This window comes from Choloepus didactylus, chromosome 6, assembly GCF_015220235.1.
Source record: "Choloepus didactylus isolate mChoDid1 chromosome 6, mChoDid1.pri, whole genome shotgun sequence".
Taxonomy (NCBI): Eukaryota; Metazoa; Chordata; class Mammalia; order Pilosa; family Megalonychidae; genus Choloepus; species Choloepus didactylus.
Genome location: NC_051312.1, coordinates 123,346,679 through 123,361,190, shown reverse-complemented (window position 1 = coordinate 123,361,190; position 14,512 = coordinate 123,346,679). Strand labels below are relative to the sequence as shown.

General features: G+C 37.9%; 2 protein-coding genes across 8 annotated transcripts in view; both read left to right on the top strand.

Annotated features, from left to right (window-relative positions):
* The window catches only part of ALKBH8 (alkB homolog 8, tRNA methyltransferase), a 78,867-nt gene extending 72,279 nt beyond the window's left edge, over positions 1–6,588 (top strand). For all 7 annotated transcript variants that reach the window (XM_037841318.1, XM_037841315.1, XM_037841317.1 and 4 more), the window contains one exon: positions 5,020–6,588. In XM_037841318.1, the coding sequence (XP_037697246.1) occupies positions 5,020–5,577 (558 nt within the window). In that variant the 3' untranslated portion in view covers positions 5,578–6,588. The remainder of the gene's footprint in view (positions 1–5,019) is intronic.
* A 1,260-nt stretch (positions 6,589–7,848) lies between these two features.
* LOC119536260 (60S ribosomal protein L21) lies at positions 7,849–8,441 on the top strand. Its single transcript, XM_037838984.1, has one exon. The coding sequence runs from the start codon at positions 7,898–7,900 to the stop codon at positions 8,378–8,380; it is 483 nt and encodes a 160-aa protein (XP_037694912.1). The 5' UTR covers positions 7,849–7,897; the 3' UTR covers positions 8,381–8,441.
* Positions 8,442–14,512: the final 6,071 nt, after the last annotated feature.

Genomic DNA, 14,512 nt, shown 5'->3' with positions numbered 1-14,512 from the left:
ATGAAAAACCCACAGCCAGCATAGTACTCAATGGTGAGAGACTGAAAGCCTTCCCTCTAAGATCAGGAACAAGACAAGGATGCCCGCTGTCACCACTGTTATTCAACATTGTGCTGGAAGTGCTAGCCAGGGCAATCCGGCAAGACAAAGAAATAAAAGGCATCCAAATTGGAAAAGAAGAAGTAAAACTGTCATTGTTTGCAGATGATATGATCTTATATCTAGAAAACCCTGAGAAATCAACGATACACCTACTAGAGCTAATAAACAAATTTAGCAAAGTAGCGGGATACAAGATTAATGCACATAAGTCAGTAATGTTTCTATATGCTAGAAATGAACAAACTGAAGAGACACTCAAGAAAAAGATACCATTTTCAATAGCAACTAAAAAAATCAAGTACCTAGGAATAAACTTAACCAAAGATGTAAAAGACCTATACAAAGAAAACTACATAACTCTACTAAAAGAAATAGAAGGGGACCTTAAAAGATGGAAAAATATTCCATGTTCATGGATAGGAAGGCTAAATGTCATTAAGATGTCAATTCTACCCAAACTCATCTACAGATTCAATGCAATCCCAATCAAAATTCCAACAACCTACTTTGCAGACTTGGAAAAGCTAGTTATCAAATTTATTTGGAAAGGGAAGATGCCTCGAATTGCTAAAGACACTCTAAAAAAGAAAAACGAAGTGGGAGGACTTACACTCCCTGACTTTGAAGCTTATTATAAAGCCACAGTTGCCAAAACAGCATGGTACTGGCACAAAGATAGACATATAGATCAATGGAATCGAACTGAGAATTCAGAGATAGACCCTCAGATCTATGGCCGACTGATCTTTGATAAGGCCCCCAAAGTCACCCAACTGAGCCATAATGGTCCTTTCAACAAATGGGGCTGGGAGAGTTGGATATCCATATCCAAAAGAATGAAAGAGGACCCCTACCTGACCCCCTACACAAAAATTAACTCAAAATGGACCAAAGATCTCAATATAAAAGAAAGTACCATAAAACTCCTAGAAGATAATGTAGGAAAACATCTTCAAGACCTTGTATTAGGAGGCCACTTCCTAGACTTTACACCCAAAGCACAAGCAACAAAAGAGAAAATAGATAAATGGGAACTCCTCAAGCTTAGAAGTTTCTGCACCTCAAAGGAATTTCTCAAAAAGGTAAAGAGGCAGCCAACTCAATGGGAAAAAATTTTTTGGAAACCATGTATCTGACAAAAGACTGATATCTTGCATATACAAAGAAATCCTACAACTCAATGACAATAGTACAGACAGCCCAATTATAAAATGGGCAAAAGATATGAAAAGACAGTTCTCTGAAGAGGAAATACAAATGGCCAAGAAACACATGAAAAAATGTTCAGCTTCACTAGCTATTAGAGAGATGCAAATTAAGACCACAATGAGATACCATCTAACACCGGTTAGAATGGCTGCCATTAAACAAACAGGAAACTACAAATGCTGGAGGGGATGTGGAGAAATTGGAACTCTTATTCATTGTTGGTGGGACTGTATAATGGTTCAGCCACTCTGGAAGTCAGTCTGGCAGTTCCTTAGAAAACTAGATATAGAGCTACCATTCGATCCAGCGATTGCACTTCTCGGTATATACCCGGAAGATCGGAAAGCAGTGACACGAACAGATATCTGCACGCCAATGTTCATAGCAGCATTATTCACAATTGCCAAGAGATGGAAACAACCCAAATGTCCTTCAACAGATGAGTGGATAAATAAAATGTGGTATATACACACGATGGAATACTACGCGGCAGTAAGAAGGAACGATCTGGTGAAACATATGACAACATGGATGAACCTTGAAGACATAATGCTGAGCGAAATAAGCCAGGCACAAAAAGAGAAATATTATATGCTACCACTAATGTGAACTTTGAAAAATGTAAAACAAATGGTTTATAATGTAGAATGTAGGGGAACTAGCAGTAGAGAGCAATTAAGGAAGGGGGAACAATAATCCAAGAAGAACAGATAAGCTATTTAACGTTCTGGGGATGCCCAGAAATGACTATGGTCTGTTAATTTCTGATGGATGTAGTAGGAACAAGTTCACTGAAATGTTGCTATATTATGTAACTTTCTTGGGGTAAAGTAGGAACATGTTGGAAGTTAAGCAGTTATCTTAGGTTAGTTGTCTTTTTCTTACTCCCTTGCTATGGTCTCTTTGAAATGTTCTTTTATTGTATGTTTGTTTTCTTTTTAACTTTTTTTTTCATACAGTTGATTTGAAAAAAGAAGGGAAAGTTAAAAAAAAAAAAAAGAAAGAAAAAAGACAAACAAGGAAAAAAAAAAAAAAAGATGTAGTGCCCCCTTGAGGAGCCTGTGGAGAATGCAGGGGTATTCGCCTACCCCACCTCCATGGTTGCTAACATGACCACAGACATAGGGGACTGGTGGTTTGATGGGTTGAGCCCTCTACCATAAGTTTCACCCTTGGGAAGACGGTTGCTGCAAAGGAGAGGCTAGGCCTCCCTGTATTTGTGCCTAAGAGTCTCCTCCTGAATGCCTCTTTGTTGCTCAGATGTGGCCCTCTCTCTCTGGCTAAGCCAACTTGAAAGGTGAAATCACTGCCCTCCCCCCTACGTGGGATCAGACACCCAGGGAAGTGAATCTCCCTGGCAACGTGGAATATGACTCCCGGGGAGGAATGTAGACCCGGCATCGTGGGATGGAGAACATCTTCTTGACCAAAAGGGGGATGTGAAAGGAAATGAAATAAGCTTCAGTGGCAGAGAGATTCCAAAACGAGCCGAGAGATCACTCTGGTGGGCACTCTTACGCACACTTTAGACAACCTTTTTTAGGTTCTAAAGAATTGGGGTAGCTGGTGGTGGATACCTGAAACTATTAAACTACAACCCAGAACCCATGAATCTCGAAGACAGTTGTATAAAAATGTAGCTTATGAGGGGTGACAGTGGGATTGGGAATGCCATAAGGACCAAACTCCACTTTGTCTAGTTTATGGATGGATGTGTAGAAAAGTAGGGGAAGCAAACAAACAGACAGAGGTACCCAGTGTTCTTTTTTACTTCAATTGCTCTTTTTCACTCTAATTATTATTCTTGTTATTTTTGTGTGTGTGCTAATGAAGGTGTCAGGGATTGATTTAGGTGATGAATGTACAACTATGTAATGGTACTGTAAACAATCGAAAGTACAATTTGTTTTGTATGACTGCGTGGTATGTGAATATATCTCAATAAAATGATGATTAAAAAAAAAAAAAAAAAAAAAAAGAACACCTAAATCATCCCACCCTATTTTTCATTTAGTTTTTGTCCCCGTTTTTCTACTCATCTATCCATACACTGGGTAAAGAGAGTATGAGCCACAGTTTTTCACAGTCATATTGTCACCCCTTGTAAGCTACATAGTTATACAGTCGTCTTTGAGAGTCAAGGCTACTGGGTTGTAGTTTGATAGTTTCAGGTATTTACTTCTAGCTATTCCAACACACTAAAACTTAAAAAGGAATTATCTATTTAGTGCATAAGAATGCCCACCAGAGAGTCCTAATTTACTTTTAAACTCATTTATTGTATTTTTCAGTTGTAGAATTTGTTTGCCTTTTAAATATATTTTGGGTCTTTACTGAAATTCTCCATCTTTTCCTCTAGTTTTTTTAAACATATTAACCATGGTTATTTTGAAGTCTGTGTCTGGGGGGGAGGTTGTTTCTATGGTCTGATTTTCAGTCATTTGGTCCTGCTTGTGTATAGCGTACTCCATAATTTTTGATTGAATATAGGATACTGTGTATTATACTACTGAACTGTATATTTGAAAGTGGTTAAAATGGGAAATTTTGAGTTATATAAATGTTATTACTATAAAAAGTTCAAAAAAAAGGTTTGGATAATCTTATCTTCCTCCTTAGAGGGCTGAGTTTTCTTAGAGCAAGCAGAGAAAGTACAAACAGATCACTAATTTGTTAGAGTTGGTTTTAAGGTTTACTAATGGCCGATTTATGTCTTTAATAGTTTGGTCCCCACTTCTGGGATGTGGCACTTCTGAGTCTCAAATTAAAGCCTGGGTGTGCTCCAGGGCCATTACACCTTTGTGGGCTTTAAACTCTAGTCTCTGTCTCCCCAGCATTGTTTGTTTACTAAAATCTCTGTGTAACTTTTTAACCTCCAAGCTGCTACTGTGCTAAGGTTTTTGGAATTTCACTCTGTGCACATATACTTTAGAAATTGGCAAATGCCTTGAGGGGAATTTGCGTATAGATACTTGGTATCACTGCCTTGCAGTTCCCCTTTCTCTAGATTCTGTCCCTCAATTCCCAGCTGCTTTGGCCTCCCTGGCCTCTAATCCCTGTCTCCTCTGCTTTCTGCTGGTACTCTATTCCCTCCATGTTGCAAATTGGCAGATAATCTCAGGGAAAAGCTAGGGTGAATGTACAGTTTAGTTTAATTCTCTTCTATAAAGGATTATAGCCTTTAAAATCCTGCCCTTGGTGGTGTTCTCCTGTGCGTTTAAGCAGCTGTTTTATGTATTTCATCCAGCTTTTATGATTGCTTTTAGCAGAAGGCCTAGTCTAATACAGCCTATTTCATTAAGGCCAAAAGTAAAAGTTCCCATAATACAGTTTACACAATTTCTTTTATAAAAAGCATTATATATACGTAATGATTAAGTTAAAAGTGCTTCGTATTACTACTTATATCCTTTCAAGAGGTCACCAGTTTGTTCCATGTATCCCAGCTAGTCAATCAAGGGAAAAGTCTCAGAGAAGATTAGCAAAAATAATAATTCTCTTTTCTCTACTTCTTCAGTACTTTTTTTCTCAATCACAGAACAAAACGCTCCTTCCCTTTTTTTCTTTCTTGTATTACATAAGATGTTTCGTTAGATTTTCAAGGCTGTTCATCCAAATGAAAAACAGTCCTATTGCCAGTTTCTGTGTATCTCCTCTAGCTAATAAACAGCAATTTTTTATTTTTATTTTTATTTTTATTTTTATTAGGAGCGTAGAGTGACAGCTCTCCAAGAACTTGTTCGACTCCTGAGACCTGGTGGGAAGGCACTCATTTATGTCTGGGCAATGGAACAAGAATATAATAAGCGGAAGTCCAAGTATCTTAGAGGAAACAGAATTAGCCAAGGAATGAAAGGGGCGCTCAGCAGCAATACATCAGTGCAAGGGTTGTTTGTCGAGCAAATGTCTGATGTGGACAGTCAAGATTTGGCATGTTCTGTCCCCTCCAATGATGACTTGCAGGAGAAAGGCTGTAATTCAAGGAAAGTTGGTAATTCCAAGCTTCCTATTCACACTAACAGGACTTCTTTTCATTCTCAAGACCTACTTGTTCCTTGGCACCTTAAGGGAAACCCTGCTAAAGACAAACCTGTTCAGCCATTTGGTCCGGATGGATCCCATGACCCAGGTCCTGTATTTCATCGTTACTACCATGTATTCTGTAAGGGAGAATTGGAAGCTGCCTGCCAGACTTTGAGTAATGTAAGCATTCTGCAAAACTACTATGATCAGGGAAACTGGTGTGTGATTCTTCAAAAGGTCTAATTATTTGTATGAACATACAACGTATAGGGAAAAAAATGTTCAGTTTTTTCTTAAAGGAGACTAAGTTGACTGTCTTTTAGTGGAAGAGAAAATTTGTGAAAAGTACCAAAATAGAGCTCCTGAGAGAACTTTGGAAGTAGAGATTAGTTAGGAGACATTAATCTGCTACTGTTGCTGACCTCATTTTATCCATAAATGTGGGCTCCTCCTGAGGGCTTTGATCTCTGTGTTCTTCAGAGGAACAGGAATGGTTTTTAAAAATGATTGAAGCAGTTTGTGAAGTCTTTGGGATCTATGGATAAAAGTACAGCACTTTGAAGATAACCTTTTGTTATAAATTGTTACTGAGTGAACTAAATCATGTAGAATCTCACTAAAGGAACTGTATAACATTTCAATAAAGAAAATGTTCCTGGTCGATATACAATTGTCTGAAGTTTAACTGTAACTGTTAGCTCCATAAAAACATAGATTATAACCACTCTATCTCCATACCTTACTAGCACAGGGCCTGACACATTTTAGTCAATCAGAAATACTCCCCCATTAGTTAGCAGGAGCTTCATTCAACAAATAGTCACTGAGCTTTTAATAAGTACCAGTTACTGTTTTAAGTACTGGGAATAGAGCAGTGAAACAGACAGCAAAGAAAGTCCAGTGATCAAAACAGAATGGTACTGGCATAAAGATAGACATATTGATCATTGGCATCAAATTGAGAGTTCAGGTATAGACCCATGCATTTATGGTCAGTTGATTTTTGACAAGGCTGCCAAGTCCACTCAACTGGGACAGAACAGTCTCTTCAACAATTGCTGGAAGAACTGGATATCCATATCCAAAAGAATGATAGAGCACCCCTATCTCAACTTTGTACAAAAACTATCTCAAAATGGATCAAAGACCTAGATATAAGAGCCAGGCAGGACCATAAAACTCCTGGAAGGAAAAAGTGAAGCATCTTCAAGATCTTGTGATAGGCAGTGGTTTCTTAGAACTTACACCCAAAGCACAAGCAATGAAAGAAACAAATAGATACAGGGGACCTCCTCAAAAATGAAGACTTTTGTGCTTCAAAAGACTGACAAAAAGGTGAAAAGGCAGCCTATTCAATGGGAGAAAATATTTGGAAACTACATATCCGATAAGGGTTAATACCCAGAATATGTAAAGAAATCCTATAACTAAACAATAAAAAGACAAACAACCCAGTTTAAAAATGGGCAAAAGATTTGCATAGACATTTTTCCAAAGAGGAAATACAAATGACTGAAAAAAAAAAAAACATAAAAAGATGCTCAGCATCACTAGCTATTAGGAAAAGGCAAATCACAACCACCATGAGCCCACATTATGGATAAAATGAGGTCAGCAACAGTAGCAGATTAATGACTTTTTAATATTAGCCATTTGGGTGGGTTTGAAATGTTATCTTTCTTATTTTTAATTTGTATTTCTTTGAAGACCAGTGATGTGAGCATTTTTACATATCTTATTTGCCACTTGTATATCTTGAAGTGTCTGTCATAATCTTTTGTCCATTTAAAAAAATTGAGTTGCTTGACTTCTTATTGAGTTGTACAAGTTCTTTATATATTCTAGATACATGTCCTTTGACATGTATATATATTGCCAGGATTTTCTCCCAGTCTGTGATTGCCTGTTATTTTCTTAACAATGTCTTTTGAAGAACCAACATTTTAAATTTTTATGAAGTTCAGTCTATCAATTTTTTAATTTTATAGATCATACTTTTTATGTCCATATAAGAAATTTTTCCCAATCTGTATCACTAAGATTTCTTCCTATATTTCTATCTAAGTTTTTATAGTTTTAGCCTTTACATTTACATCTATGACATATTTTGAATTAATTTTTGTATGTTGTGTGAGGTGGTTGGTGGCTGTTCATTTGTTCCAGCATCATTTTTGAGAAGAGTATTCCTTCCCAAAATGAATTGCGGTGACACCTTGTGGAAAATAAATGTACCATGTATGGGTGGTCTGTTTCTGGACTCTATTTTGTTCTTTTGATCATGTATCTATTTTTATACGAACCACATAGCTTTGGTTACTGTAGCTTAATAATAAGTCTGAGATCACATAGTATAAGGCCACCAGCTTAATAACACTAATAACACTTAATAAGCCAGCTTATTAAAAACACTTAATGCACTTAATAACAGAGCTTCAAATACATGAAGAAAATCTGATAAAACTGCAGGAAAAAATAGAAAAACTCACATTTATAGTTGGAGATTTCAATAGTTGATAGAACCTTCCTTTCGGCCGGAACCGCCATCTTGCAGTAATTTGCCAAAATGACGAACACAAAGGGAAAGCGGAGAGGCACCCGCTATATGTTTTCTAGGCCTTTTAGAAAACATGGAGTTGTTCCTTTGGCCACGTATATGCGAATCTACAAGAAAGGTGATATTGTAGACATCAAGGGAATGGGCACTGTTCAAAAAGGAATGCCTCACAAATGTTACCATGGCAAAACTGGAAGAGTCTACAATGTTACCCAGCATGCTGTTGGTATCGTTGTAAACAAACAAGTGAAGGGCAAGATTCTTGCCAAGAGAATTAATGTACGTATTGAGCATATTAAACACTCTAAGAGCCGAGATAGTTTCTTAAAGCGTGTGAAGGAAAATGATCAGAAAAAAAAGGAAGCCAAAGAGAAAGGTACCTGGGTTCAACTGAAGCGCCAGCCTGCTCCACCCAGAGAAGCACACTTTGTGAGAACCAATGGAAAAGAGCCTGAGCTACTGGAGCCCATTCCCTATGAATTCATGGCATAAAAGGTGTAAAAAAGAAATAAAAGACTTGTGGATCTTAAAAAAAAAAAAAAAAAAAAAAAAATAGTTGATAGAAGTAGTGCATAGAACAATCATTAAAGATATAGCAGACTTGAACAACACAACCAAGTTAATTGACCTTTATAGAACATTCCAGCCAACAACAGAATAATAAAACAAGACTCAATAAATTTAAAAGGATTCTAGTCATGAAAAATATGTTTTCTAGCCACAATGGAATTAAATTAGAAATTAATAAGGATTTCTGGAAAAATCCCCAACTATTTTGAATCTAAATTACCCTGCATTAAGGAACAACTCAAAGGGGAAATTAGAAAGTATTTGGCACTGAATAAAAATGAAAGCGCAACATGTTAAAATTTGTGTGTTGCTGCTTGTGCAGAAAATTGACAACAAAGTAAGCCTGAAACTGTTATTCTTAGAAAGGCCAGCTTGCAAGGTTGGCCCTTGGTTGTTGTCTGGGAACTTGGATTTCAGGAGGGTTCCCACCACCCTAACTGATAATAATGGCTCACTTGTCTAAACTGTGCGAACGATATGGTTTATGTTGAACACGTTTTCCTTCTGGGAGTCCAGAATTTGGGTACCTGCCAGCAGATGATGCCAATAAAAACCCTGGGCACTAAATCTCTTAATGAACTTCCCTAGTTGGTGACATTTCATATGTGTTATCACAACTTGCTGGAGGAGTTAAGTATGTCTTATGTGACTCCACTAGGCAAGGACTTTTGGAAGCTTGTGCTTCGTTTCTGCTGGACTTCATTCCATGTGCTTTTTCCCTTTGCTGACTGTGTTTGGTATCCTTTTGCTGTAATAAATCATAGCCATGAGTCCTCCCAGCGAGTCATAGAACCTGGGGGTGGTCTTGGGGACTCCCAGCACACTAGTGCTTAGGGGGGAATTTATAGCACTATATATCTACATTAGAAAAGAAGAAAGGTCTCAAATCCAGAATCTCTCTTAAGAAACTAGAAAAAGAAGAGCAAAAGAAATGTAAAGTAACAGACGAAAGGAATCAGTAGAGATCGGGGCAGAAATCAATGAAATAGAAAACAGAAAAATAGAAAAAAAATCAATGAAATAGAAAACAGAAAAACAGAAAACAAAACAAAAGCATGATCTTGGAGAATAAGAATAAAATTAATAAACCTCTAACCAGAGTGAATTGACCAGGGGTTGAATTCTATGATTTTTATAATTGCTGAATTCAATCAATAAAAGAGAATTAAGATAGATTCACATTTATCCCCTTTTCAACAAGACTAATTCTTAGTTGAAAAGGGATTAACAATTAACAAAAAATGTTTTTAATTTTGCAGTAGTATTCAAATCAAATAATAACAATTTAATTTGCAGTTTTTCTGTAATACATCTATTGAGGAAAGTAAGATACTGATTATGTATTAAAGAAATATATTTAATTTTAGTTTTTCTTTTGCTACTTTGAACATTTCTCTATTACCTGACATTTTAAAAAGAAAGTTAAAAGAGATGCTTCCTTGAGTCATTCCCCTCATTGCTTTTCTGCTTTGAGATAGCAACCTCAGCCATCAGTCAAGAATACACTAAACAATAAGTCCATTGTTCTTGCCAGAGCATTAAGTCAACCTGCTGAATGTTTTCCACTCACACAAGTGGATGTTAGAGAATATATTACTTCTCACCACACTACCTACTTCCAGCTGCTTCTCACTACCTGGCTACATCTGTGTAGTTTGCTCTCCCTTGAAGCTCAAGAAGAATTTTCAAGGTAAAATCTTACTGGCCTTCTGAGTTGTCTTCTTTAGAAGGCTCTGGATCTTGCCACAAAAGAATTGCCATAAAAGAGAGAAATATAAGATACAATGTGTAATTAACTTTTGTCACTTCTTGCCCTATAATTCTGAAGAATCATCATTCTTTAGGTAAGAGGAAGAATCTTAAGTTTTAATAGAGGGTGTTGAGGAGGGCATTATGTGGAGGGAGGATCAGGTGTTCTTGTAATTCTTCACTCCTCCCTCTACTGTTTGTCTTATCAACTTTTGAAAGAAACTATCTGGGGATTGAGAGTAGGAATGGTTTGATTAGAAATATTATTAGCTCCTCACATGTGACTTTAAAATCTTTATTCTGTGGAAAATAATTTGTTCAAATCAGCAGTGGATAAGATAGGTCGAAAGTCTAAGATAATAATGGAACTATGATGATTTGAACCACGTTTTACATATATTAAGAGTTTTAGCTGAATCTTTGAAAATTTAGCCATGAATGGTGGCAATTGTGTGCCTGCTTTATTTATTAGCATCTTCCTTGCTGAACACTTATCTAGTGTACCTGTTACGTGAGGCAAGTTGGTCTAGTGGTTGTAGAAAGAATAAAAGGTTTCCTGTAAGATATGGATTTGAACTTGAACTAGCTGTAAGGAACTTGGGGAAATCTGTATCTGTAAAGAGAATATAATAATACCTTCCTGGCAAGTTTTGTGGGTGGTTACATGAGATAATGTGTAAAATATTGAGCATAATACTTATTTTCCAGTAGATAGTCAATAAATGTCAGCTTGCTTCCCCCAGCCCCTGCTCTAGTCACATCCCTGAGAGCAATCTGGTCTTGACCTTTTCTAATCTCTGTGAGCTTATGTGGGTGTAGGGTTAAATTTGATGTTGACATTCATTCATACAGGTCATTCAATGTGTATTGTTGCCAACTATGTGCCAGGCACACTATTCTAGGTAATGGGATACATCAGTGAACACAAGATCCTCCTCTCATAGAGTTTACATTTTAGTTGGAGGGAGGGGTATGCTGGGATGTGGTGGAATAAACAATAAGCAGTAAGCATAGTAAGTAAGTAAACTACATATTATGTTGTAAAATGATAAATATCTGGGAAAAGAACATTCCAGATAGAGGAAAACAGCCAGTGCAAAAGTGAAAGGCCTAAGAAGAACTAAAATTAGTGAAAGTAGTTGGAGTTAAGATCAGAGAGTTTGAGGGGGTTGGAGAAAGAGTAGACCATGTAGTATACGCCAACAAGTTTTTGGGTTTTAATTTGAGGTGACGAGCTATTTGAAGGGTTTTGAGTGAAGGAGTGACAATGAGTTCGACTTTAAAGGAATACTCTAGCTGCTGTATGGAAACCAGACAGTAAGGGAGGAGGATGGAAGCAGAGAGACCAGTTAGGAGGCTGTTGCCATAATCCAGAGGAGAAGCAATGGTTGACTTGCAACAGCATGATAGCATTGGAAGTGGTGAGAAAGAATAGGATTTTGTATATGTGTTTTGAAGGTAAAGCCATAAGGATTTCTGAGGGGTTGGATGTAGGGTCTGAAAGAGAGGGGGCGTCAGTGATGACCCCACATTCATGAGTATGGAACTTCTCTGCAGTTCTCACAGTCTACTCTGGGACTGCTGTCCTTTATTTCAAATACAATTACTTCTGCAAACAAACCCTGCAGTTACTCTGAGCTCAGATATTCCATGCACTGCTGATCAGATAGATGTTCATTCAGTGTGCAGAAATAGAAATAAACAGAATGCAGTGCAAGAAGTGTCATCATACATTCCTTTAGAGACTATTAGGCCAAGATAAACAAATACAACTAAGGATTCCAAAACTTTATGAGCAATGGAAAGGCAGGTGATTGATGACACTCTATTCTTAGTAAATTACTAAAAAGAAAATGCTTCCCCAAGAAGAGCCAGACATGCATTACCATAACCTAACAATGTCCTTTGCAGAAGCAAGGGGGAATAAATGGTGATAAAAAAAAGGGCTTTAAGAGCTTTGTTGCTGCTTTCTTTTGTGACTCTATTTGCACGTCCCAAAAAATCTAAAAAGCAGTGTGAAAGAAAAAAACCACACGATGTTCTGTTGAGTGCAAAGTCTCATTGTCTTCACTCTTGGAAAAACAATTAGAGTGTGTTATTGATTAATAAGAAACAGTGAAAAAGCATTTGATGCAGTATTTAAGATAGTCCACTCTGGCTTTTGTAATTCTCAGCAAGGAAAGTAGGTTATTTAAGGAAATAAAAGCCTTTAAAAACTGTTTTAAAGGATCAACATGAAGAACTAAAGAGAGCACAGTAGAGTTAAGGAAGGCATTCTTAGTCTCTGGTCCATGAATAAACTTCAGTGCATTTGTGAATGACCTGCAATAGTATACAAAAAGCTTTGTTGCAGGTGCATGTGTACATTTTCCTTGGGAGAGGATCCATTTTTCTGTTAGCTTCCCACAAGAAGTTAAAAATCACAAACCAAAGTAAGATTCCAGGCACTGACCTTCCATTCGCTGCCTATGCCCATGAGATCCAAAGGCAGTGGCAAAGTCTTTTTAGTCTAAGCTTCAGAGGCCCTGAGAGATAGAAAAGGATGTGATGGTGCCCCTGGATTTTTGCAGTGTACAAACTGTCCAACCATATATGGCAGGTGTGTGTGTGTGGAGGGAGTAGTATCTCTAGATGATTATTACTTGACCACATATTTGGATCTTATGTGGAGAAAAGGCCATAAGTAAAAACTGAAATAGTATATCCATATTCCTTGAGGTTTTATTTGTGATTAACCCTAGGGAAGGGATAGAAAGTTAAGATAAGTATTTACTAGGATACTGGAGATTTTCCTGCAGGAAACTTCCTTTTATTTCTCTTAGAAGAAAAAGCAAAGCAAAACAAAACATAGAGAGTGATGTCATCAACATAGTGACAAACAGCTTCTGAAAACTTCTCTCCAGAGATTCAGTGAAAAAAAGGACAATTCTGAATGGTTAAACTCTGGAGGAGGATACAGACTGGAGAAGGACCCTGCAAATGCCAAATTGAAGAAAGAGAAGAAATATCAGGTAGGCATCTTCTGTCCCAGGCCAGCCGGTCCTCTCCCCTCCCCCTTACTTGGTCTCGGTGTGGGAAAGGCACAGAATCAGCAGACAGGACCCCTCCCACCAGGGGCACAGCACTGAGACATACCCCCACCATTTGAAGACGCAGGGGCAGGGGAGGACATTTCAAGGCCCAGGTCAGTGGGGGAAAAAGAGACGGAGAAAACATGAACAGAGACTGTGTTTCCAGCCCTGGGTCTGAAAGCCCTTCCCCCACCTTTGAGGGAAGCAGCAGCCAGCAGCAGTTTCCTTTCCTGGGGACAGCTGGAGTGCTGGGTCAGCTGAGGAAGTACTTTGCCACAGGTGGAGCCCCACATTGAGCCAAATTTTGGTCGGCAAAGTGAGGGCATAGGATCCCACAGTTTCAGCTCACCTGGGTAGATGCAACCTGTGCTTGGAGGCAAAGGAGCTTCTGAGGATGATTAAGTTACCGAAAAGTGCCATCTGCTGAACAGTCTTCAGACCCTTTTATTTTTTTATTTTAAATTCAGTTTTATTGAGATATATTCACGTACCATACAATCGTCTGTAATGTACAATCAACTGTTCACAGTACCATCATATAGTTGTGCATTCATCACCCCAATCTATTTTTTGAACATTTTCCTTACACCAGAAAGACCAAAAATAAGAATAAAAAATAAAAGTAAAAAAGAAGACCAAATCATTCCCCCACATCCCATCCTATTTTTTCATTTAGATTTTGTCCCCATTTTTCTACTCTTCCATCCATACACTGGATAAAGGGTGTGTGATCCACAAGGTTTTCAGAATCACACTGTTGCCCCTTGTAAGCTACATTGTTATACAATTGTCTTCAAGTGTCAAGACTACTGGGTTTTAGTTTGATAGTTTCAGGTATTTACTTCTAGCTATTCCAATACATTAAAACCTAAAAAGCCTTATCTATATAGTGTGTAAGAATGCCCTTTAAAAAAAAATGCTTAAAAGATGCTTCAGACCCTTTCTTAGGCCCACAGGAACTGGTTTACATACCCTGTATGGAAAACTGGTCCTGTTTTGGCTGAGAAATATGGAATACCCAACTGTTAAAGCAGGGCTGTAAAACAACAAACCTAGGTCTTGCTAGTCAGTGGAAAAAAGAGCACTACTGGAAGCCAGAAGATTTGTATTACCACACACAGTGAACTGCTGGAGTGCTCAGTGCCTACCTCCCATCCCTGTGGCAGGCCACAGTGGGTGCCTGATTTTGGGAGGAAGACTGGGGAGCAGAGCCAATCTGACAACTGGCCTGGGA